Raw genomic sequence first — 25232 nt, 5'->3', positions numbered from 1 at the left:
GAAGAGGAAAAAACGCTTACTATCTGAGCTTGTGTTTTATTGCTGTTATGGGTGTAGTTAATGTTATTTTCTTCGATATGTTCAACAAAATTGGGGGAAGCGCGACAATTATTAATAGCGGGGAGAATTTGTTCTTTATAAATTGACATAAATAAAGCACCAAAATTAATTTTACAAACTCATTTACTCACAATATCCTCGTTTGCAAATACCCTGTGTTGTTTTTGTCCGTTGTGGAAGCTGTGGTTGAGTTTGTTCCAGTTATTGTCTACTCAAACACTTTTGAATTTTTGTTGCAGTTTGTCCACTAAGACACAAACACAGTTTCCACCCATTCTTTCCTTCGTTACTGCTTTCTGCGTTATCGTCTTGCTCGGAAAGGAAGTGCTGGATGTTGGTTGAAGGTTCTTGAGGTAATGAAGTGAAAGAAAATAACGAATTTATCAAAAGAAAGAAGAAAATGTCAAATTAATCAAAGAATTATTCGGAATTTCGGTCCGTTAAACTGGGAAACAGTTATCAACTCCTGTCACCATGTTACGCACTGATTTTTAATAGTGTTCCTCGTGGTGTTATTGTGGTTTATATGAGGAGTAATTAAATTGAATAATTGCCATTTTACAAGGACTTATTTTGATGTTTCACAGTACGATTTTTAGCAGATATATTTTGAATAAATTTAGCTAGTAATAGCCTTTTATTGAGCGGTTCGGATGCGTGATATATCCACTAGTTTGCCTTGTATTTTGAGTCCTGTTAGCCTAAGTTTCTGCTTTAACAAAGTCTATCAAACTTGGAAGTTTTTCAAGAGAATTTCCAGTTCAATCTTTAATTAATTAGGCTAGAATTAATCAGTAACATTAGTAAGAAGTTTCTCAAGTTTTATCAAGTTTGAGAGTAACTGGCCAACTGATCTTCAGGCTGATTATCCGGTGTTCTGCTGATAGTGGGTTCCGCAGGGTTGTGCCTTGAGTTGTATTGGTCCTTCGCAAATATTTACTGATTTTCAAGTTGGGCAATTTCCGGCTTTTGTACGTCTCTTGATGTTTGTTAAGTACATATACAAGTTCCGTTTTAGCACCTACTTTATCAGAATAATTACTTCACCAAGTACATAATCTCTCATGAAGTTATTTACTGATTATGTGAATTTTTCTTCAAGAAACTCAAAAAAGTAAATATTGAGGCTTTTTAGGCACTTGAAGTGTTTGCTAGTAAAACTGTCAATCTGCGGTTGTTTTTCATAAACATAAACAAATTAGGTGTTACAGGCCTAGATGGAAATACTGGCTATATATGGCATTGAAACTAACTGAATATGAACTAAATTATAGCACTTATTTATGGATATTTAAAGGAAAATCATCACGTAACTATGGGGGACGAAATAGGGGCGTGACACCAACACTCTGCACTTTCTCAACTCTCAAACTCGCACTCACTCACTCCACTCACTCACTCACACACTCACTCACTCACTCACACACCACACACACACACACACACACACACACACACACTCACTCACTCACTCACTCACACCACACACACACGCACACCACACACACGCGCGCGCGCACACACACACACACCACACACACACACACACACGCACACACACACACGCACACACACACACGCACGCACGCACACACACACACACACAAACACACACACACGCTCAAGCAGACATAGACACTCACACATAAACAAAAACACGCGTATTCACACACACACACACAAACCACACCCCACACACACGCCCCTACAAAGATAAAAATGAACGCGCACACAGGGACAGATACATATCCACAAACACACACAGAGATATGCATAAACAGACATACGCCGACAGAGAGAAGAGTGAGTTCTTAAACCCACAAGCACAAACACAATGACAGAGCATCACAATTACTAGATTTTAAATGGTTTTATATGTTATGATTGACGCAAAAATAACGAATACCACGTTTGCAAGTTTGGAAGTGATGGCAGATAGATTCAACGGGCCGATACGGTAGGGCAATAGCCCGCGAAGATACCTCGCATGTAAGATAAATTTAAGCATTATAAAAATATCAATCATTTGCATAATTTTTTTTCGATGAGGAGCTGATCCAACCTCCACGTTGCTGAGGTCAACCAGACCTCACATAATTTGATTAAATTGTGAAAATTGTGATTAAATGTGTAAAAAGACATTATTCTAGAAATTGTTTCAACAAATAAATGGGTGTTTGACTCTCATTTACAAGGTAAAAGCACTTTTTCTATTTAAAGTACTTAGAGTCACCTTTTGGTTTCCACTAAGTAAGATCGCGCTTATTGTTAGGTTATGAAACCAATTGAAAAATTAGGACTCTAGCTTGGCAAACTTTATTCTGGGTCAATATTCATGCAAACTTTCAATTCACAACACATGGAAAAGATGAAAATTACGGGTGTTTCATAAAAATGCTTCAGCCTTCAAAAAGAAATGTAAAGTATTTTGATAAGTCCATCAATATTATTTCGCAAAGTTCATAGAATGCGCGCTAAGAACAATTTTGAAAAAAACGCGGTCAAAATTGCCAAAATCTTTTACTTCAGCGTCTGAGGTTAAGAAGATGAAACGAAATGATTGTGATTGACAACAATTATGAACTCAAACCACATGAAAATTAAATAAATTTAAGCCTGTATAAACGTGACCGTTGCTCTAACTTCAATGTTTAGCTACAAATGATATCATTGCGCGGATTACTGACCATTAAAATTATTCATAATAAGCAGAAAAACAGCACTTTTTTTGCTGTTATTGAAATTCGAGAGCAATTCTTCCGACATTTGGCGGTTTATGTTCTCCTCCATTAGTGGTCTTGTCTACGCATTAGGTTGAAATGATATTCAATGCTATACTGAACGTCAAAATTGAGTTAAAGCCTCCTCTTTACGAAGTAAAAATTTAACTTTTGACTCAACATTAATCCATCTTGCAATCAAATTGCGGAAAAAGTACACCATTGATCCCATGGCTAGTGATCTTGCCAGCGCATGAAATTCAGATAATACGTAACTGTAACTTATCAGATACCCCGATGTAAAAATGACGAACTGCAATTCTCACAAGAAATAGAAAGTTGTCACGAAATCACTCTTTATTTTTCATATTTTCTTTATAATGTTTAACGCAAATGTAAACTCAGTCATAGTTGAAGAAACGTGTGAAAACGATCGCATTTTAAGACAACTTTTTTGGAACAATGAATTTTGGACGGAGTTCATTAACTGGGAAATTAGCGGTACGCATTATCTGAATTTCCTGAGTAGGTAAGAATAGTAGCCAAGGTGATCAATGGTAGATTTTTTTCCGAATCTTGATTGTATGTTTTTTTGCGTCGAAAAACTTGAATTTTCACTTCATGAAACTAGTGGGTACCTTCAATAAGAAAATATTTTTTCGTATAATTGGAAAATTTTTGTAGACGCCTTTCAACAGGATCATTTTTGTCACGCGCATTTGCCTTAAATTGCTGTGAGCTATGACGAATTTCAAATGTAAGCGGGTACCCTCTGGTTTTATTAATTAAAATTCAACTTTTGTCGTGATATTATACCAAATTTCCTAAAGAATTTTTACACCGTTGATTAACTAACTACTCTCGAACAAAATTCGTCGCAATTATTGTAAACTTGTTGGTCTTTTTTTATGACTTCTTTGACTTCTCAGGTGATTTTTTCATGCTTTCGTGCTTCATTTTTGAGTGATCTCTATTGCACTCACTCCGAAGTAAAACTTGTTGGTAAAATAAAATCGAAAGAAAAACCAGAAAGAAAAATTTATCTAGGCTACAGCCCCTAAAACTAAATTGCCTCGCTTGTCGTTCGAGAGCAATTCTTCCGACATTTGGCGGTTTATGTTCTCCTCCATTAGTGGTCTTGTCTACGCATTAAGTTGAAATGATATTCAATGCTATACTGAATATCGCGTGACAAAAACGAGCATATTTTCTCTCGAACGACGTTTCTTCAACTATGACTGAGTTTAAATTTGCGTTAAACATTATAGAGAAAATATGAAAAATAAAAAGTGATTTCGTGACAACTTTCTATTTCTTGTGAGAATTGCAGTTCGTCATTTTTACATCATAAAAAAAGACCAACAAGTTTACAATAATTGCGACGAATTTTGTTCGAGAGTAGTTAGTTAATCAACGGTGTAAAAATTCTTTAGGAAATTTGGTGTAATATCACGACAAAAGTTGAATTTTAATTCATAAAACCAGAGGGTACCCGCTTACATTTGAAATTCGTCATAGCTCACAGCAATTTAAGGCAAATGCGCGTGACAAAAATGATCCTGTTGAAGGGCGTCTAAAAAAATTTTCCAATTATACAAAAAAAAATTTTCTTATTGAAGGTACCCACTAGTTTCATGAAGTGAAAATTCAAGTTTTTCGACGCAAAAAAACATACAATCAAGATTCGGAAAAAAATCTACCATTGATCACCTTGGCTACTATTCTTACGTACTCAGGAAATTCAGATAATGCGTACCGCTAATTTCCCAGTTAATGAACTCCGTCCAAAAATCACTGTTCCAAAAAAGTTGTCTTAAAATGCGATCGTTTTCACACGTTTCTTCAACTATGACTGAGTTTACATTTGCGTTAAACATTATAAAGAAAATATGAAAAATAAAGAGTGATTTCGTGACAACTTTCTATTTCTTGTGAGAATTGCAGTTCGTCATTTTTACATCGGGGTATCTGATAAGTTACAGTTACGTATTATCTGAATTTCATGCGCTGGCAAGATCACTAGCCATGGGATCAATGGTGTACTTTTTCCGCAATTTGATTGCAAGATGGATTAATGTTGAGTCAAAAGTTAAATTTTTACTTCGTAAAGATGAGGCTTTAACTCACTTTTGACGTTCAGTATAGCATTGAATATCATATCAACTTCATGCGTAGACAAGACCACTAATGGAGGAGAACATAAACCGCCTAATGTCGGAAGAATTGCTCTCGAACGACAAGCGAGGCAATTTAATTTTAGGGGCTGTCGCCTAGATAAATTTTTCTTTCTAGTTTTTCTTTCGATTTTATTTTACCAACAAGCTTTACTTCGGAGTGAGTGCAATAGAGATCACTCAAAAATGAAGCACGAAAGCATGAAAAAATCACCTGAGAAGTCAAAGAAGTCATAAAAAAAAGACCAACAAGTTTACAATAATTGCGACAAATTTTGTTCGAGAGTAGTTAGTTAATCAACGGTGTAAAAATTCTTTACGAAATTTGGTGTAATATCACGACAAAAGTTGAATTTTAATTCAGAAAACCAGAGGGTACCCGCTTACATTTGAAATTCGTCATAGCTCACAGCAATTTAAGGCAAATACGCGTGACAAAAATGATCAAGTTGAAAGGCGTCTACAAAAATTTTCCAATTATACAAAAAATATTTTCTTATTGAAGGTTTGTTCGTTCGGATTCAAATTGTAGTGTCAACAAAACTCGCATCAGCAAAATAAATTGCAGCATTTTTGAGTATCAACAACTTTGGAAAAACGTCTGTCCGCCTAATAATGACACCAGGATGGAGTGTACAGAAAAACTTGAGCAAACAAAAACAATGGCAAAATTAGTCTAAAAAATTCTTTTCTTCCAACCAGTAAAAACTCATTTTTAAACTGATTTGTTTTAACAGGTTCAGATGTTAGCTCGTCAGAAAACAACAAAGACCCCGCTATTACAGAAAATATATTATATTTCACGTTTTTTAAGATGGCAGTAATGCTATGAAGCCTTAGAAAAAAAAATGAAATTATGAGTGACTAGGATCAGTTTCTTGGGCTCCTTTTAAAAAAGTACAGGTATGACAAATCAAAACCTGACAACAATCAACTAAATGTTTTACATACCGCATTACAAATTTTATGGTACGAACACTTTCCACAGAACTAATAACTAGTTCCTAAGAGCTAGTGAGCAAAGAGCTTGTTTATAACTTATTTTGCAGATATTCCAATTGTTTCCGTTAATTCTGCACTAAACATTCAGGAACAGAATCAGATTCTGTACAAAGTTAATACTTTCTCACAAACAGTCGATATTCCTTAAAAAATTTATTTCACATCTCACATTCGGCTTTCAAAAAGCGTTCACATCATACTGCTATGTGTTCCTGCAATGAAGAAATGGAGGTGCTTGCTGTTCACAATTGACCGACGAAAAACAAGAAAGCCGGGCAGCTTGCAGTTCCTTCTGTAGTTACAAGAGGCCGGCAAAAAACATATGAAAATGGAGTTTGTCGATACTGTTGTGCCTTCAGTTCAATTAAGTTTCAATTCAGATTTGAGAGTTGAAGATCAGTCACAATCTGCCATTGAAAGAAAATTGTTCCCCCTAACCCCCCCCCCCCCAAAAAAAAGAAAACATGAGCATTGCATATATTTCTGATACTATACTACTTTTAAATGTGCGAGAAGATGTTGTTTCAGATGCTCTCATCTCGTATAAAGAAGTAAATAAGCACAAAAACTTAAAATTTTTCGTCTAATTTATCAGATTTAAGCTCAAACGATTTAGGCAAATCATCTTGGTAATAATTAAACATTGCACTTTCCAACATTTCAAGCTGAGAAGCAAATGTCGTCATATCGCGAGAAAGTTTTAATCTGTTCTTCACTTTTTGCAAACTTGATTTCAGGATTTTATTAACATCTTGATTATTCACAAAATCAATGTTACCACCATGTAAAGTCAATATCTTTTCATAAATGGTAACCGACAAATCAAACATCGTCGGGTTTCCCAGAGATTCGTGGATAAAACGTAACAATGCAGTCATATCTGTCAAACCAATGCCAGTTAAACACGTATCCAGAACGTCACGTCTTTCGAGTTCGAATAGCAATGCATAAAACTCCTCCGACTTCTTACCTCTTAAAGACTGGATTCCAGCTTTTAGGGCTTCTGTGTGCTTGAACTGCCTCAAAAAGACCTCGGTTTTATTTTCTTTTTCTTTTTTGAGATGCTTAATTTGAGTTTTGTTGTTAGCAATGTGAAACTCGGTTTTCTCTAGAACTTTTCGCTTTCTTTCGGAAAAAATAGGTACAATTTTATCTTCTACGGATTGTTGTTCGACCTTAATTTTGACCGACACTGTTTCGTCAGACATCCCGACCGCTAAATATTTGTCATCTTTTGCAACGTCAAATGTCAAAATGGGCGCTGGGTACGTAAGCGTATGCAAACATTCGAAAGATCCGGTAGAATAAATTTTCACCAACCGATCAATTCCAGCACTCAAAATTCGCGTTTCGTCAGAATTGACAGATAGATCCATAATATGCTTATGATGGTCGGCCAACATTTTGATAGGTTCTGTGTTTTTTCGCATGTCCCAAATTTTGACAATTCTTCCACCGCCCGAAGCAAATAGGGTCCCATTAGCAAATGTCTTTACAGTATCAACGCCTTCCCCGTGGTCAATAGTTGAAACAACTGGGGTCGGTTCTCGGGTATCAAAGATCCGAACCGTCTTGTCGTAAGATCCGCAAATAAAACAATTTTCGTCATTGGAATTCCCTTTAACATCCAAACACGTCGCTTTATCTTTAAACTGATCGTAAGAAAACTTATTTTCACTGGTAGCTATGTCGAAAATTTTTGCCTTAAAATCTGTAGAACACGTGATCAAACTTCGTTTATTATCTGAGAACTTAACATTAGTAACAGTCAAATCATGTGCTTTGATCATACGCAACGGTTTCTTCTGCTTCGCACCGAAAATCCTGACATATCCTTTCTCGTCCCCTCCTACGAACATGGAATCATCCTTCCTGATATCGCAACACGTGACCTTTTCCTTGAAAAAATACGCCACCGACTCGCCATTTCGGGATTCATAACATTCCAATTTGTTCGAACTGGCGCATAGGAAAGATTTGGAGGAAAGATTGAGGAATTTGATAGCATGAACTCTGGAATGAAGTCGCAAGTTTAGAGGATGTCGGTACTGATCCCAGTATTTTTCCTCATCTGATTTTTCACGCGAAGGAGTGGACACAAAATCAGTGTTTAGCTTTTTGAACATCATAAAACAAACTATCTGAAACAGAAGTTTCTAATTTAATTTCTAGAGAAATATCGAAGTTGCTAGCGCTTTAAAATTTATTGATCACACCGCAAGAATCTAGAATCTTTAAATTGTCAGTGCACCTCAAATTGATACGGATTCCCGTGCTCAGGATAAACTTCTACTATCAAAACTAGTTCTTGAACTTAAATTGTTTTTGTTTCACTTCATAGAATGATGTAGGCTTACAAAATTTCTCTTTCAGTTGCTTCATTGTTCATTTTTATTGCACTACTGGACCGCAGGTCAGTCAACAGAACAACCGCAAGCTGTTAGTATCATCAGAGTAATCTAGATTACAGTTCCAGGGAAATCACGAGTGCTACTCGTCCTGTGTTGAACGAAATATTGCACGGATTACGTTCCATGAACTGAAGATCTTCTCGATATTAACACAGGATAGCCTTCAAGGTGATTGCCAATAAAAATTGCAATTAATTGTTTTCGAATAAATAAAATACAGAATTGATCATTCAGAAAACCATTGTTTTCGATGAGAGAAATATACAGAGAGAGACAAAGTCAATCAAAAAAAGCTGGATGAACAAAGCTAAGTTGTTTTATTTTGCTTCATTTTCAAGTTTTTTTAGAAAAAGAAACTTTAAGTGTAACGTCAAACTTCTGCTCGGCGTGTCGTGCCGCCAGTTTAGATAATTGACTGCAAAACAACGTGTATTTGGTTCGAAAGCATCAACGGTGCCACGGCGTCTGAAAACACTCTTTGAGACATTGACCGGACGGGAAATGTACCACAACTCTGTAAAAACAAAGCGGGCTCGACCCCACAGATCAGACAGCAAAAGGATGTCACGATTTGAAGACTTACAAGGGGTTTTCTTTGAATAGAGCTTTTCACTAAAATTCTTGACAGAATTTGATAAAACAATTGATGGTATGGTGATAGGGGGATGCAAATTCAATCAAGACAACATGTCTAAAAAGTAATTATCGATATCTTCATCAATATTATTTTCGTCGTCAAGCAGATTCTTCTCTTCGTCTGCTTTCTTAACCCAAATATTTTCTGGCTCCGCTTCTTTCTTTTCTTGTGATTCTTCTGACAAACTTCGAGAAGTTTCTGCTTTATCATTACTATTGCCTTCAGATCTCTTATCATCATCATCAGAACTTTGTTCTCGCTTCAAACGCTTTTTCTCCTCTTTTTTGTGCTTTTTGTGTTTCTTCTTTGATTTCTTCTCTCTGGCCTCAACTTCGCGTTTGATAGCCTTCGATTTTTGATGTTGTTTTTTGTAGTTGAGTTTGAAAGAACAGTCAGCGCACAACCGCAGCTTGACAAGAGCATTCTTAACGCTATCGCCCTCTTTGTACGAAAAATTGACCTCCCATGACTCAAGACTCTCAATTTCAGCGCAAAATTTGTTTCCACATTCGAATTGTCCCTTGCCTGAAACTACCTCTTTTTCAGTTCTCCAACGCATTCCTATTTGACCAGTTTTGAAGTATGTTAAATCGGCTATAGCATACTCCTTGTAGAGTTTATCCCAGTAACGCTTGGCAATTCTCTCGTTCCAATCAGACAGTTCCGACTCAGCTTCGTCGTCACTGTAGACAAATTTAACGTTTTCCCGAATAACGTCTAAATCTGATTTATCAAAGCGAGTGTCACGTTTGAAATCGCTCCGCTTTCCACCGTAAAACTTTAAATAATCATTAACTAGCTTTTTGTGACGGTCAAATGCATTTAGTGAAAGAAACTGCTGTCTGTGCCTCGAAGCCTCTTCTTTATCAAAATCTAATGAAGCTCGACTATGGTGCACTTTTGAATGACTTGAGCCAGATACAAAGTGAGATGGCAGATGCTCTGTAACTACGGGCCTCTTTTCATTTTGCAACTCCCTTTTCCGTTTTCTATTAACCCCTTCCACGTCGCTGTCAAACTCTGAGTTATAATCCATAACAGAATCTAGTAACAGAAGTTTGATAGCAAAATCGAAAGCATGTCGCTAGCAACACTAATGTGCACAGCAGACGTTTGAGACATTTTCCGCTACTTGGCTTCAGTACATTATGCACCCTTTGTTACAAAATACTTGCAATTACACAGTTGACTAGGAGGCTCGGTAATGTGTGCTCGCGTATAATGTTTCGCCTATGCTTATCCACATTTTTTACTTGATTTTCGACCAAATGAGGAAGAGAGAAAAATACAAAACACACGCACTGTTCGAAATTATTTGGTTAATGAGCTAAAATAAGTTTTAAACGCAAAGCACTAAAAGAAAAGAATAACACCGCATTAGAGAGCCGATGACGCATGCCATTGATGAAACTACAAGACAGGACAAACAAACCATAAATTCCCGTCAAATTCAATATCTATGTTTTAAAAACCCTTAAAAAGTCAAGATAGCCTCAGATAAAACCTAAAATGAACAAATCAACTTGTACTTCACATCAAAGATGGGACGTGTCCGTAATGGGACTCGCTAACAAGTCAAAACAAAAAAAGCGCAGTCACATCAACTCCATGTAACTCCATTCAAGTTACGATTCTTATGTAACTCTATCGGAACCAATGGGACTGGTCATTTCTGAGGCAACGAAATGAATAATACCACCATGGAGAGCTGATGAGATCCGCCAATGAAATTTAATGAACGAAAACATACGTTAATTACGACCGAAACCAATATTTTTTACAGACAAAATGGCATCAGATAAAACCAGGCGAAAGTCAAAACAGCATCTGAAAATTATTAGTCAACTGCATCTTTTAGTACTGAAACTTAGACAAAAGACTGTAAAAGAAAAACAAATGCGGGCAAATTCAGTTTTCGAAAACACCTTTAGTGGAAGCCATGAGAACCAAAAAATTTTCTCTGAAATAATAACATATGGTAATTGGGTCCCTTTCTCAGGTGGGCTGTCAGTAAGTGAAGTTTGAGAGGAAACAATTCTGGTCTGTAATAAACATATAAAAAAAGGCAAATTATTTTCAAAAACGGCATAGCAAAAACGGCAAATTAGTTTCAAAGAATTACAAAAATTTTTCATTGACAGAAACCACGATGAGTACAAAACTAACCTGGAAAACGCTGCCTGTCTGATAACAGCAAGCAATGTTTTCAAATGTAACCGAAATAGATAATTTAGCCAGCAAAATTTCAATATATCAAAAGTAAATAATGCAATTTGAATAATGAGTTAAACAAGGCGGCTCGTTAATGTGCGGTCGCACATGATGTTCCGACCCGACCTCATCTACATTTTGACTTAATTGTCAACCAAATGAAGAAATAACAAAAATAGATGTTTGAGTTTAAAACAATCCTTACACAACCCATCTACTAATTGAATTACATAATGCCGTGCATTATTACAACGCCAATGAGATCTGACCTTAAAGAGACTACAAGACAAAAAAAACAACCAAACAAACAAAGCAAAAACGAAGACATCACGGCAAAAACTTAATATCTAACTTTAAGAGCACATAGTAACAACGTGAAAATGCAGTCAGATAAAAACTCAACTACTCAAACTTAATTTCTCCTATTTATACAGCGGATGGCAAGTTTTATTAACGAGACTAAGTTACAAGTCAACACAGAGAACGATCAATGAGGCGAAAGTCAAAAATTAATCAACATTTTTTAAATCAAGAAATTTCAAAAGTCTTAAAAATCATGAGCTTTTAACTTAATAATTCACGATAAATTACAAAGAAGTTACTAAAAAACCAAATGGCCTTGTCTTTTAAAACTTAGAAACGAACAAAAGAAAAACCGAAAAAATTAGAAACGATTTGCGAAAACACAAACTATTGCTACCATTAAAATCATTAGCTATTATCTGAAAATTATGTATTTTTAATTCAAATCTTGTTTCCACAAACTCAACTGCAGGAATTATACTGAGAGATTAAATAAGTTTATTTGGGCCACATTTGTAAACCATTGGGATCTGTTACTTCGCGATTGTTCTGAAAGAAGAGAAGCGCAAGAAATGACCACAAAAAAAACGTTTATAAAAACGCATATTTTCCAACAAACAAAGCATAGGTGACAATTAATATCTGTAGATATGTTATTTTTTGGAAAAAAAGAAATTGGATATGACCTCTCATTGATGAAAATATGTTACAATTTGACGAAAAGAACAACCAAAACTGAAAATGTTTGAAAATGTATATCCTAAACTTTAAGACTAAAGGCTATAAACTGAATAACTGATTCGGGTAACTTCATTTGTTCAATCCTCAACTACAAGCTTAAGAGACTTGTCAGCAATTTACGGCTACCTAAAGAACAAAAACAGGCAAAAACAGCCCTTTCTAAAAAAAAATTTGAGCAAGAAAAGTGTCGAAGGCATTAGAAAACGAATTTTTCACTTAAAACTTTATATGTTAATTAATTTCTTTACAGCAATGTCATTCTTCTTTTTTATCAATACAGTTTCAAAAAATCAAATATGAACAAATACATTAGAACCATGAAATTTTTGAGAAAACTTGTAATATCAAAGCCATTAATTTCACTAGCTTTCAACGGAATCCATTAAATACGCTAAATTATGCCTCCACGCGACAACAACTTTGTTTGCCAATCATATTGTGTCAAAAACAACAACTTACAACAAGTTAATGAAGATGAAAATAACAAAAAAAACAGGCAACAATAAAAAATTTAATAGAAAAGTGCCAGAAGAAAGTGTCGAAGCAATTTAAATCATAAGTTCTTTACTGAAAACTTTATATATGATCCATTAAACGTCTTCCCTAAACCAATAAGAACCATCAGTATTAGGATAATGTGATAAGATTTCAAAAGGATCCAAAAATAAGAAGAATTAAGCGAAAGTTTAAAATAATGTATGAAAACTAGTGGTATTGAAGTTTAAACAACTAATAGTTAGAAGATGAAAACGCTCACCAGATTAAATTTGGCTGCACTAGAAATAAAAATGGATCATGCAAGTACTAAAACTGACTAACAGTCCACGAAAATAGTTTAGGACCGGTTAATGTTCAAAAAAAATTCGAAAAACGTTTTCCCAAATTTAACAACCCTTAAACGCCAAAGCTTTTAACGGAGGCCAAAAACTACCCTCGTGAAAAAAACAATGGAAAAAAAATGTTTGTCATGCATAGATAATCAATAAGAGATCACAATAAGTCTTAAGACTAGGAAAACAACAACAAAAACAGGCGAAGACCAAAATTCAACAGAAAAGTCGAAGAAAAATTTGAAGCCATTTAAACGATTAGCTTTTCTCTGAAAACTTTATCTGTGATCCTCTGAATGTCTTTTACAAGCCAATGGGATTGATAAATATTTGCATAATCTGTAAAATATTTGGATAATATGATAAGACATCAAAAGTAACCAATAATACGAAAATATCCATTTTTTTTTAAATTTTGAATTCTTGTGTTGTTGAAGTCATATAATCAATAGTTAGAAGATAAAATCGCAAACAAAAATTATTTAAGTTTCGGTAGAAATCAAATGGGTTCTGTCAATACTGCGATTGACTAACAGTTCACAAAATTTAAAGATTGGTTAATGTTCAAAAAAATTTTTGAAAACTTATTTCTAAATTCTTAACAGGCATTAAACTCAATAAATTTCAACGGACGTCAAAAAAAGTGCTTCAATAGGCTCAAATATGCTTCAATAGGACTATCGGGATGTTTGCTATGCATAAGTGATCAACAAGACATCACAACAAGTCTTATGATTCTGTGAACAACAACAAAATCAGGCAAAAACCAAAAAATCACTAGAGATGTGCGAGAAGAAAATGTCGAAGCCATTTGAAACCATAGGCTTTTCTCTGAAAAATTTATTTGTTATCCACTGAACGTCTTCTTTAAGCCAATAGGAGCTGTCAGTTTTATGATAATATTATAAGATTTAAAAAGTAACCAATAATACGGAAATATTCAAAAAAAGAAATTTAAAACTTTTCGAAATCTTGTATCATTGAAGTCATATTACAGACCAAATTTGGTTACAGTAGGACGGAAGAGGGTGCTCTCATCACAGAGAATGTCATAATATTCACGATAAAAAATATATGATTATTTAATGTTCGAAAAAATTTCCGAAATTTTTTTAAACTCTTACAGTCTTAACAGCCATTAGCTGTCCACTCAAAGCACTAGATATGCTCACTTAAATCTCATTACGGAATATATTGCACTGTTAGTCAATGAGTTCGTGCCATAAGACTCCAAAAAATTAGTAGAACTTCAAAAAGAAATTCAAAATTTTATTAAAAATTACCAAAACTCAGAGTCGAATTTAATAAAAAACATTAGGAGTTCCTTGAAAACGATTTTTTTGTTCATTGGCTTCCTTTGACTGTAAAGGAAGTTTGTCATTAACGGAACCTCGATATGAAAAGTGACTTGTCTCTAGGTGACTTAGAAAAACAAAAAAAAAGTAGAATTTTTTTTATAAAAAAAGAGCTCTCAGATAGATTTCGAATTTTTTTTATTTTGAAGCAGCTCCCTATGAGTCCAGAAATAATCGTTTTTTTCGCCTTTATCATATTAGGAACACGAAATTGATTCATTTTTTGGCAAGAAAATTAAGTTTGAAATACTATTTTTTTAGGAAATATCTTAATTTGAAAGAAAAATCACACTAAAAGTGATCAAACGTCCCGTGTTCACACAAAATTTCAATCCTCGATAATTCCTCGGAAAAAAAAAGAAAATAAAAAAAACTTTTCAATTTTGAATTCTACGCTGGACCAGCTTTTTAATGATACCACTCACATTCTCTCTTTGAGTGTATAGTTCCTCTCCCCCCCCACAAGTGGGGTCGGAAGAATTAAGACAAACTTTGAAAAAAATCATTAAAATTTTTATTTCAGAATACTTTTGAAGAAAGTGAAAGAGAAAGAGGCGCTTTCATAAAGAGGCGCTAAAGAAATATAGTTGCTGCCATTTTTGGTGAAAAAAGGATTAATTTTGAAACAATCAGCAAATTTTGAAATCAAAATTTCGGATCAAATGCGTCAACAACCCTGCTCTAAGGCAAATCAATAAAACTATTGATACCAAATATTACCAGAATTGGCAAAAAATAGAGCAAAAATTTTGGAAAACAGCAGAAACGACGAACATCATTTTAAGATTTAAAAAAGGATTGTCAATTTAAAACCTTCCTTCGAACTCTGAGTTCATCGTCTGGTTATACATAAAACAAAATGCTAATGTGGAAAGCCAGAACATAAAGTTTAGTGTTCCGAAAATTTTACATCTGAGTAAATATACATTTTCGATTTGATGTAGCAGATGCATATCGACATGTTTTTTTACTAAAAAACCTACATATATTGCTTTAAACTTACTTTGGTTTTGTTCAATTTTAAAGTTGAAACGTGTCTTTTCGTTTCATAACGTGTCTTTATTTCAACTTGGATTTTATCTCCAAACTAAGCTTTCATAACGTGTCTTTTCGTCTTTTTCGTTTCATAACGTGTCTTTCTTTCAACTTGGATTTTATCTCCAAACTAAGCTTTCAGTTTGGAGCTTATTTTGAAGCTTAGTTTGGAGATGAAAATCCATCTTGAAAGAAAGACACGTTATGAAACGGAAATTTCAACTTGACCATTACAAAACCAAAGTAAGTTTAAAGCAAGATATGTAGGTTTTTAATAAAAACATGTCGATATTCATCTGCTACATCCAATCGAAAATATGTATTTACTCAGATGTAAAAATTTGTAGATACGGCTGTAGATATGTAAAAATTCGTTTTAAATTTCCTGGAAAGAGTGATTTTAGTGATTTGCAATTTCGTACGCAGAAAAACTGGTTAGATTGCGAAGAGTTCAGAAAACTTGAAAAGAGTTGTGATAATATCGTAATGAAAAATGAAAAAGATCAAAACAAAGACTTTTTGGATATGAGGGGAAAAAAGAAGATACCGGTTAAGGTTTACGAAGCTTTAAGGTCCACTGGAGCACAACCGGCACGGATGTATGGATTAGCTAAAGTACACAAAAAGAAACCTCTCTAAGACCTGTTCTCTCTATCCCGGCAAGTTGTTACCATAAACTCAACAAGTCTCGTACACCCTTTTTCCAAAAGATTGGAGGAGCAAACATAGAAACTAACACCAATGACGCACGAAAGACTCTGGAGCAAATAAAACTTGAAAAAAACGAACAAATCCTATTATAATTTGTAAAAAGTTTGTACACCAACGTTCCCGTAAAGGAAGCCATTAATATTGCCCTGTGATGCTAGGGACGATAAACCAGACATACATTGAACAACAATGAAGCGACTGCTCGAATTAGCTATCGCCGACGTCCATTTCAAATTCAATGAAAGTTGGTACTGTCAGAAAGACGGTTTCGCAATGGCTGCGTCCTTGGCAGTGATTTTGGTAAATCTTTGGATGAAATAGTGGGAGCCACAACTGAAATTACAGACACCTGAATGCAAAACCAACAAACAATCTAGCACTTGTCACAATTACGAACACCGTGTGACAGCACGTTCCGGGGGCGTTGAGTGTCAAATTTTCAATAGATGGTTCAACGCAAAATGTGAGCAAATCAGTGACACGGAAAATGATAGCATGGAAAACCAGTTCTGGATGTGCTCATTCTGCTGTGAAAACGATCAGACTGACATTAACCATTCGTCCTAAACTAAAGTTTTTCCAAGATATGTCGACGATATTGTGAGAACAGTTATAGGTGACACAAAAAAGCTGTTAGATGCGGTCAATAAAAATCCATCCCAAATTCAATTTATTAATGTTCACAAAATATAAACCTTCGTAACTGCCTGGAAAAACGATTTTCAACACAATATTCTCAATTATATAGTCTACGCTGTATGCGCTTCCTAATGGTACCACTCACAACTGTGTACGATGAATAAATCGATCAGCGAAATTTAATTGAACAAAAATAAAGCCCAGTTGAGCATAATTCCTCTCCTTGCAAATAGTGGGTCGGGAACAATAATCAAATTATTCACATAAACGTCACTTTCTCTCGTAATAGCGTCCTTCGAAAAGATAGTTCTCTCCCTAATGACAAATTTACGGTGTTGGCTAGAGTGGGAAATAAGTTATAATCCTTTAGCTGGAGGGGCGCTCTAATGGGAAAAGGAAAAAAAAGGGAAATTAAGAAATGCCCCTCCCCAAAACTGGGTGAATATTGGCTCGTCCGTGGCCCTCCCAGAACTACGTCTTCATCTCGTATTATTTAAATCTCCCAATAGAATGATATTATATACAAACATCAGCTGAGAATGTTAAACAAAAGACAGACAGCATTAGAAAACAAACAACTAATGACAAAAATAGATGAGTCAAGCTAACAACGTCCCTTTTCAACCACAGCTCCCATTTAAGCATCCCCGCAGCTATAATGGGAATGGGATCTTTTCCGTATGTGGCCCCTCAGCTTTGGATAGGAAAATTCTTTGCACGCATAACAGCCCGTGCTATATATTAACACTATTATTTGCTATGTAATGGAAGAAAAATGACACCTACGTGGACGCAATAACATACATTCGCACGAAAAAAAATTTCGCACTCTTAGGCACACTAATCTGTTTCAGATACTGCCATGGTTTTAAACGTGTGACAGATTAATAATACCGATAGTGTTGTTGCGAGTGAGGGATGAATTGCTCTGTAATGAAAGAACTTGCCTTGTAACTGGGTGTGCAGAACGTACTGGGGACGCAAACGGAAACAACCCTTGGAGCGCCATAATTATTCATTATTGAACTTATAAATTTTTCCAATTATAGCAGCCCCAACGAAATTAAAGCCCACAGAATGGAATAATAACCGCAATTAGATGAGGTTGGTGGAGCTATAAATAGTCATTTTTTAGATAGTCAGTTATTAAAAACTTATTAACTAGTCATTTCACTTTTTCAAATAGTGTGATTTCAGATTAACTGTAGCTAGGAATACAAACCAACCTCTTTTTTCCTAACTAGGAGGAATTTATTAATTGCAGACTCACAAACAAAAAAACTATTTTTTCCAAAATTCAATTTCGAAAAACCTATTCTTTCCAAATTGTGTTCCTAGAGAAGTAAATGTTAGCATCTTCCTTCTCTGCAGCCAATCTGTCTCTCTGAACAAAAGAGATATCGTTATTGAGGCAACAAAACCAGCGCTGACAATCAAGGAGTTCTCACAATTGTGGTCACCGAAACAATTGATAAAAAGATAAATGAAAAACTTAAAGTATCATTGGTACCAACGGGAGGACAACAAAAACTTCCAACCGAAAAAAGGAGGTACCAAATAAGCAATTATTTGAAGACAATGGCGTTAGGATTCCAGGAATTGAAGACAGCAAAAGTGAGGAACCGAGAAAAAGGGCTGAGTCAGACAGATCAGAGGTAAATGCAATAATGAGCTTCCTGAACATTAACAACAAAATCAACTGCCTTCGACGTACATACAAAGAGAACAAACGTAGACCAATCCTTATCGATCTCGCTAACGCTATCTTACTAATGTCTTTATCAAAACTGCGGAACTACAATACAAAATGTACATAAGCGAAGAACTCACACCACAAGAAGTACAAATTGAAAATAAACTACTGATAACAAGACTCGAACTGTTCCAAACGGGCAATATCATTAGAAAAGAAATAAAGATTCAAAATCTTAATCTCTTTAGGAAAGTCAACAGTGACTGGGTTGAAGATTGGGATGATTGACTAAATCATCTGAAGAGCTGAGATTACCATTGTTAATTTCAATGTCCGAAGCATTCTGGAGCTCACGCGAAGATGCTGTCTCTCGAACTCTTTACTATGTAAAAATTATGACATTATATGTCTCACCACTGAAAACTGGCTCACTGACGCAGTCCCGAACGAAGCTCTATTTTTAAAAGGTTACCTTATTTTTCAGCAAAAACGATTAATTGATGACGGGAAAACCAAACTTGGAGGCGCCCCTCTTGCTGTCAAAATACCTTGAATGCTGAAGACATCTCACCAAGTCCCAATTTACTAGACACAGTTGTAATTAACGTATCTTAAATGAAGTCTTCCCTTATAATTGCATGTATTTATAATCCACCATGAACAAGCTCCTACAGATGGAATCTCGACACATTTCAGCACTTTTTCAGTCGTATGACAAAGAAACAAAAATCTATGGATTTTAATTCAGTAAGTTTTAGAGGTGATATTAATTTTGTAAGCACCGACTGGAAAACAACGTATTCAAGCGATGAGTACAAAAATGACTCTCTAAACCTTTTCACTGAAATTACCTTTCAACAAGTATTTGATTTCAGAGACTTAACGGGTAATATTAAGCAACTAGATGTGTTTCTGATGAACGAGCCTCAGCTCTGGATAGAGTCTAATATTGATAACACTCTAGACAACCAAAACAAAATAGGCAACGCTAAGAGCTCTGACCATTACCCATTCCAAACGAGATTCTTTCGATAAATTAGAAACAAACAGACTAGCGAAATTTGCTCTAAACAAAGTCGATTGGCAAAAACTAAATGAGATAGTTTTAGAGAGACCCTTTCAACCGTACTGCTATAGTAAAAATGACGAGCTCCTGAATCAGTGTTGCCGCTGGTTCAACAAACTTTTGAACAAAACGTCCCAAAAGTGACAACTCACAGAGCAAACCTGCCTCCCTGGATCTCTAATTATACGTTATATCATATCAAAACTTTAGAGACAATGCAATGAAAAAATAGAATAAACAACAGCCAAGCAACACTATCCAAAATCAATCAATTCAATGATGAAATATCTAAAAGAACGACAGAAGATCAACTGGATTATAAAACTGAGGTGTTCAATTCCAAAAAGTTCACCAAAATACGAAAATTTTAAGATCAGTTAAAAAAGCACCGCTTTATCCGAGCGAATTATTGCACGTTCAAAACAGAGCAACAGACGACTTGAACAAAGCCGAACTTTTCAACCAGTTTTTCCATAACGTGTTTGGCTCAAAATACCCACCAGCAATTCCCTAAAAATATTCATAACATGATACCGTGCACAAGAGATCAGATTAGCCCTATTTTACAGGAATTAGACATCAGTAAAAGCAGAGGTCTGGACGGAATAGGAAACCTGATCCTAAAACAACTTTCAACTAGTCTGAGTTTCTCATTACATTCTATTTTTAAAACCTGCCTCCATAACGCGTCATTGGCGTTAGTTTCTATGTTTTCTCAGATTTTTGTTTTTGTGTACCTTAGTAAATCTACACAACTTTGCCGTTTGCGCTTTGGTGGACATTAAAACTTCTTAAATGTTAACCGTTATCTTCCCTTTTTCCTCATATCCAAAAGTTCTTGTTAAGTCTTTTTCCATTTTTCATTATGATTTTATCAGAACTCTTTGCAAATTTTCTGAACTGTTCGCAATCTATCATTTTTTCCAGTTTTTTTGCGTACGTGCTTTCTTTCACAACCAAAAAAATCAGCACCCTTATGGAAAATGAGAGCAATCATGGCGTTGTCACGCAGATATTTTGCACATTTACTAATGCTCTATCTAAAAGTGTTTCTGATGTTTTTTGATTTCCGTTTTTCTGCCGCTTCAATTTCAAGCAGTTTTTCACCTGGTATCTTGTTTTGCCGCAGATATCTTATCAAATTGTAGATGTCCACCAAGAATTGCATTTCTTTAAAATTGTCCATTATTGGATGCTTTGAACCAAAAGAAAGCATGTCCCTGACGAATCCCTGAAAAATGATATTATCTAGAACTGCAACAGTCTTTTCATCAGATGATCTTAGCAGCTTGTCTCGCTTTTCCAAACTTTGTCAATATTTCCCTGCAGTATTTGTTCAAAACCAACAACTTGGTTGCAAACTCCATTGCGCAAAACAAAAATTTTGGAGGGCATCAGATGGTTATCTAACTTTTTATAGAAAACTTTTCGACTTGCAGCTCGTTTTTGATCAAATTTCTTGTGAATGTCAAATTCTGTTGAAATTTCCAACCTTAGCAGTTTTAGTAAAAAAAGGATTGTGAATTAAAACAGATAGTCAATTAAAAGGATCGTTTTCAAGAATGTCTATTGGCATCTAGCAATCTTTTGTAACTCTCGGAGATGTGTCAGCAGCTAGAATTAAAAAACTCAATTTTTGTTTTGAATATAATTAAAGCCACTTTTCTTAGCAAATATCTCTTATTGACTATTTTCTAACTTTCTGACAAGTTTTGCCCTCTGAGTCTAAAAGTGTTTACTATAAGAAAGAAAGTTGAAAGCCCTTCGTAACATTTTTTTTAGTTGAGTTGACTAACGCTGGTTATCAGTTAATTTTTTGTTTTGACCCTTTGGTTTTGCAAGTAAGGTAAAAAAAGGCAAACTAATTTTCAATATTATAGAAATGCCTCTCTAGTTTTTCCCACTCACTACACTTTTTTCGTTTTAAGCAAACCTTGCAGATGCACTGTTGCCCAATTAATTACGTTTTTTTCCTATTTTATCTCAATCTTTACTTCTTTCTCAATCTGTCAATATTCTTTTTTAAATTTAAAAATTACCTTTTTATGAATACTTGATAATTTTATTTATAAATCAAAATTGGATACTGAGGACCACAAAAAAGTGTCTTTTATTATCCTATTCGGTGCTTAAAAAACGACAATATGAATGAGGAAAAAAGCCAGCCGCGCATATGTATTCCCCCATATAAAAAAAAGGTTTGAAAAGCCAAGTTAATTAGCGATTAGTAAGAATACTGTTTTGGTTTGTCCTCTTGGAATATGGGTTGAAAACGATTTGGTTTGACCTAATTTGTCTAAAACTTTTTTGATCTGAAGGTATCCTCCACTATGTATTTATTTCTAATTTTCATTAGTTTTAACATTAGAATTGAACAATTTTGTGGAGACAATTGAACCAAGGCAAAATTATGTATAAATTTCATTAAAACTACTTCTTTGTGAAGGATACAGTATATAATTAACTGGTCGTACACAATCTGAGTTTTGTACCTTGTTTCGCAATGCAAGTAGAGCAATCACTTGCCATAGGCCTTTGCGGGGCATGTTTAATTTACAGATCTATGGCTGAGTACTTGCTTGGAGAATCTACTTACACAATTGACTCGCTCAAATTTTATTTGCAAAAAGAAGAATGATTATGATGCAATAAGAATGATTAAATTGGGTAAAATACTGCGAAGTGCAAAAAACAGAGCAACAGACGACTTGAACAAAGCCGAACTTTTCAACCAGTTTTTCCATAACGTGTTTGGCTCAAAAACTAAAAATACCCACCAGCAATTCCCTAAAAATATTTATAACATGATACCGTGCACAAGAGATCAGATTAGCCCTATTTTACAGGAATTAGACATCTGTAAAAGCAGAGGTCTGGACGGAATAGGAAACCTGATCCTAAAACACCTTTCAACTAGTCTGAGTGTCTCATTACATTCTATTTTTAAAACCTGCCTCGATAACGCGTCATTGGCGTTAGTTTCTATGTTTTCTCAGTTTTTTGTTGTTGTGTACCTTAGTAAATCTACACAACTTTGCCGTTTGCGCTTTGGTGGACATTAAAACTTCTTAAATGTTAACCGTTATCTTCCCTTTTTCCTCATATCCAAAAGTTCTTGTTAAGTCTTTTTCCATTTTTCATGATGATTTTATCAGAACTCTTTGCAAATTTTCTGAACTGTTCGCAATCTATCATTTTTTTCCAGTTTTTTTGCGTACGTGCTTTCTTTCACAACCAAAAAAATCAGCACCCTTATGAAAAATGGCAGCAATCATGGCGTTGTCACGCAGATATTTTTACACATTTACTAATGCTCAATCTAAAAGTGTTTCTGATGTTTTTTGATTTCCGTTTTTCTGCCGCTTCAATTTCAAGCAGTTTTTCACCTGGTATCTTGTTTTGCCGCAGATATCTTATCAAATTGTAGATGTCCACCAGGAATTGCATTTCTTTAAAGTTGTCCCTTATTGGATGCTTTGAACCAAAAGAAAGCATGTCCCTGACGAATCCCTGAAAAATGATATTATCTAGAAAGGCAACAGTCTTTTCATCAGATGATCTTAGCAGCTTGTCTCGCTTTTCCAGAATTGGTTAATATTTCCCTGCAGTATTTGTTCAAAACCAACATCATGGTTGCAAACTCCATTGCGCAAAACAAAAATTTTGGAGGGCATCAGATGGTTATCTAACTTTTTATAGAAAACTTTTCGACTTGCAGCTCATTTTTGATCAAATTTCTTGTGAATGTCAAATTCTGTTGAAATTTCCAACCTTAGCAGTTTTAGTAAAAAAAGGATTGTGAATTAAAACGGATAGTCAATTAAAAGGATCGTTTTCAAGAATGTCTATTGGCATCTAGCAATCTTTTGTAACTCTCGGAGATGTGTCAGCAGCTAGAATTAAAAAACTCAATTTTTGTTTTGAATATAATTAATGCCACTTTTCTTAGCAAATATCTCTTATTGACTATTTTCTAACTTTCTGACAAGTTTTGCCCTCTGAGTCTAAAAGTGTTTACTATAAAAAAGAAAGTTGAAAGCCCTTCGTAACAATTTTTGTAGTTGAGTTGACTAACGCTGGTTATCAGTTAATTTTTTGTTTTGACCCTTTGGTTTTGCAAGTAAGGTAAAAAAGGCAAACTAATTTTTAAATTTATAGAAATGCCGATCTAGTTTTCCCACTCACTACACTTTTTTCGTTTTAAGCAAACCTTGCAGATGCACTGTTGTCCAATTAATTACGTTTTTTTCCTCTTTTTTCTCAATCTTTACTTCTTTCTCAATCTTTCAATATTCTTTTTTAAATTTAAAAATTACCTTTTTTATGAATATTTGATAGTTTAATATATAAATCAAAATTGGATACTGAGGACCTTAAAAAAGTGTCTTTTATTATCCTATTCGGTGCTTAAAAAACGACAATATGAATGAGGAAAAAAGCCAGCCGCGCATATGTATTCCCCCATATAAAAAAAATGTTTGAAAAGCCAAGTTAATTAGCGATTAGTAAAAATGCTGTTTTGGTTTTGTCCTCTTGGAATATGGGTTGAAAACGATTTGGTTTGACCTGATTTGTGTAAAACCTTTTGATCTGAAGGTATCTTCCACTATGTATTTATTTCTAATTTTCATTGCGTGGCCAATATTTGAAAAATAGAGTATACATGCTCAATTTCATTGGGCTTTTTCGCGACCAATGTTTTAACATTAGACTTGAACGATTTCGTGGAGACAATTGAACCAAGGCAAAATTATGTATAAATTTCATTAAAACTACTTCTTTGTGAAGGATACAAAATATAATTAACTGGTCATACAGAATCTGAGTTTTGTACCTTGTTTCGCAATGCGAGTAGAGCAATCACTTGCCATAGGTCTTTGCGGGGAATGTTTAATTGACAGATCTATGGCTGAGTATTTGCTTGGAGAATCTACTTACACAATTGACTCGCTCAAACTTTATTTGCAAAAAGAAGAATGATTATGATGCAACAAGAATGATTAAATTGGCTAAAATACTGCGAAGTGCAAAAAAAGTAGCATAAACTAGCCGTAGCTTAAAATTTTGAACTGATAGTTAATCCCTAGCTTAGTAAAGCTTCGTAACTCTTAACCGGTATCTTCCCTTTTTCCTCATCCGAAAGTTCTTGTTAAGTCCTTTTCCATTTTTCATTACGATATTACCAAAACTCTTTTTAAGTTTTCTGAACTGATCGCAATCTATTATATTTTCCAATTTTTCTGCATACGTGCTTTTTTCACAACAAAAAATCAACACCCTTATCAAAAGGGACAGCAATCAGGGCGTTGTCACGTAGATATTTTTTCACTTTTGCTAATGCTCTATCCAAAAGTGTTTCTATGTTTTTTGATTACCGTTTTGCTGCCGCTTTAATGCTAAACAATTTTTCACCTGGTCTGGTACCTTGTTCTCAAGCAGATTCCTTATCAAATTGTAGATGTCCACCGAGAATTGCATTTCTTTAAAGGTGTCCCTTATTGGATGCTTTGAACCAAAAGAAAGCATGTCCCTGACGAATCCCTGAAAAATGATATTATCTAGAAGTGCAACAGTCTTTTCATCAGATGATCTTAGCAGCTTGTCTCGCTTTTCCAGAATTGGTTAATATTTCCCTGCAGTATTT

The 25232-nt window shown here is 34.8% G+C and overlaps 3 protein-coding genes across 3 annotated transcripts in view; all 3 read right to left on the bottom strand.

Annotated features, from left to right (window-relative positions):
- Positions 1 to 25232, bottom strand: part of LOC142351596 (xaa-Pro aminopeptidase ApepP-like) — a 702879-nt gene that overhangs the window by 642130 nt on the left and 35517 nt on the right. The gene's annotated exons all lie outside the window — the stretch shown is intronic.
- On the bottom strand, positions 6513 to 8131 carry LOC142352185 (U3 small nucleolar RNA-associated protein 15 homolog). Its single transcript, XM_075404596.1, has one exon. It carries the CDS (start codon positions 8083 to 8085, stop codon positions 6526 to 6528), a length of 1560 nt encoding a protein of 519 aa, XP_075260711.1. The 5' UTR covers positions 8086 to 8131; the 3' UTR covers positions 6513 to 6525.
- On the bottom strand, positions 8259 to 11373 carry LOC142352186 (protein FRA10AC1-like). Its single transcript, XM_075404597.1, has 2 exons — positions 11171 to 11373; positions 8259 to 10048 (listed from the first exon to the last, which is right to left on the bottom strand). Exon 2 carries the CDS (start codon positions 10038 to 10040, stop codon positions 9045 to 9047), a length of 996 nt encoding a protein of 331 aa, XP_075260712.1. The 5' UTR covers positions 10041 to 10048; positions 11171 to 11373; the 3' UTR covers positions 8259 to 9044.

This window comes from Convolutriloba macropyga, chromosome 13 (genome assembly GCF_964194025.1).
Source record: "Convolutriloba macropyga chromosome 13, txConMacr16.3, whole genome shotgun sequence".
NCBI classification, from domain to species: Eukaryota; Metazoa; Xenacoelomorpha; order Acoela; family Convolutidae; genus Convolutriloba; species Convolutriloba macropyga.
The sequence above is the reverse complement of the archived record's forward strand: the minus strand, read 5'-3'. Positions and strand labels throughout refer to the sequence as shown.

Excerpts from the sequence above, each read along its gene's own strand:
- LOC142352185 (XM_075404596.1), bottom strand. The coding sequence starts at position 8,085 with ATGATGTTCAAAAAGCTAAACACTGATTTTGTGTCCACTCCTTCGCGT.
- LOC142352186 (XM_075404597.1), bottom strand. The coding sequence starts at position 10,040 with ATGGATTATAACTCAGAGTTTGACAGCGACGTGGAAGGGGTTAATAGA.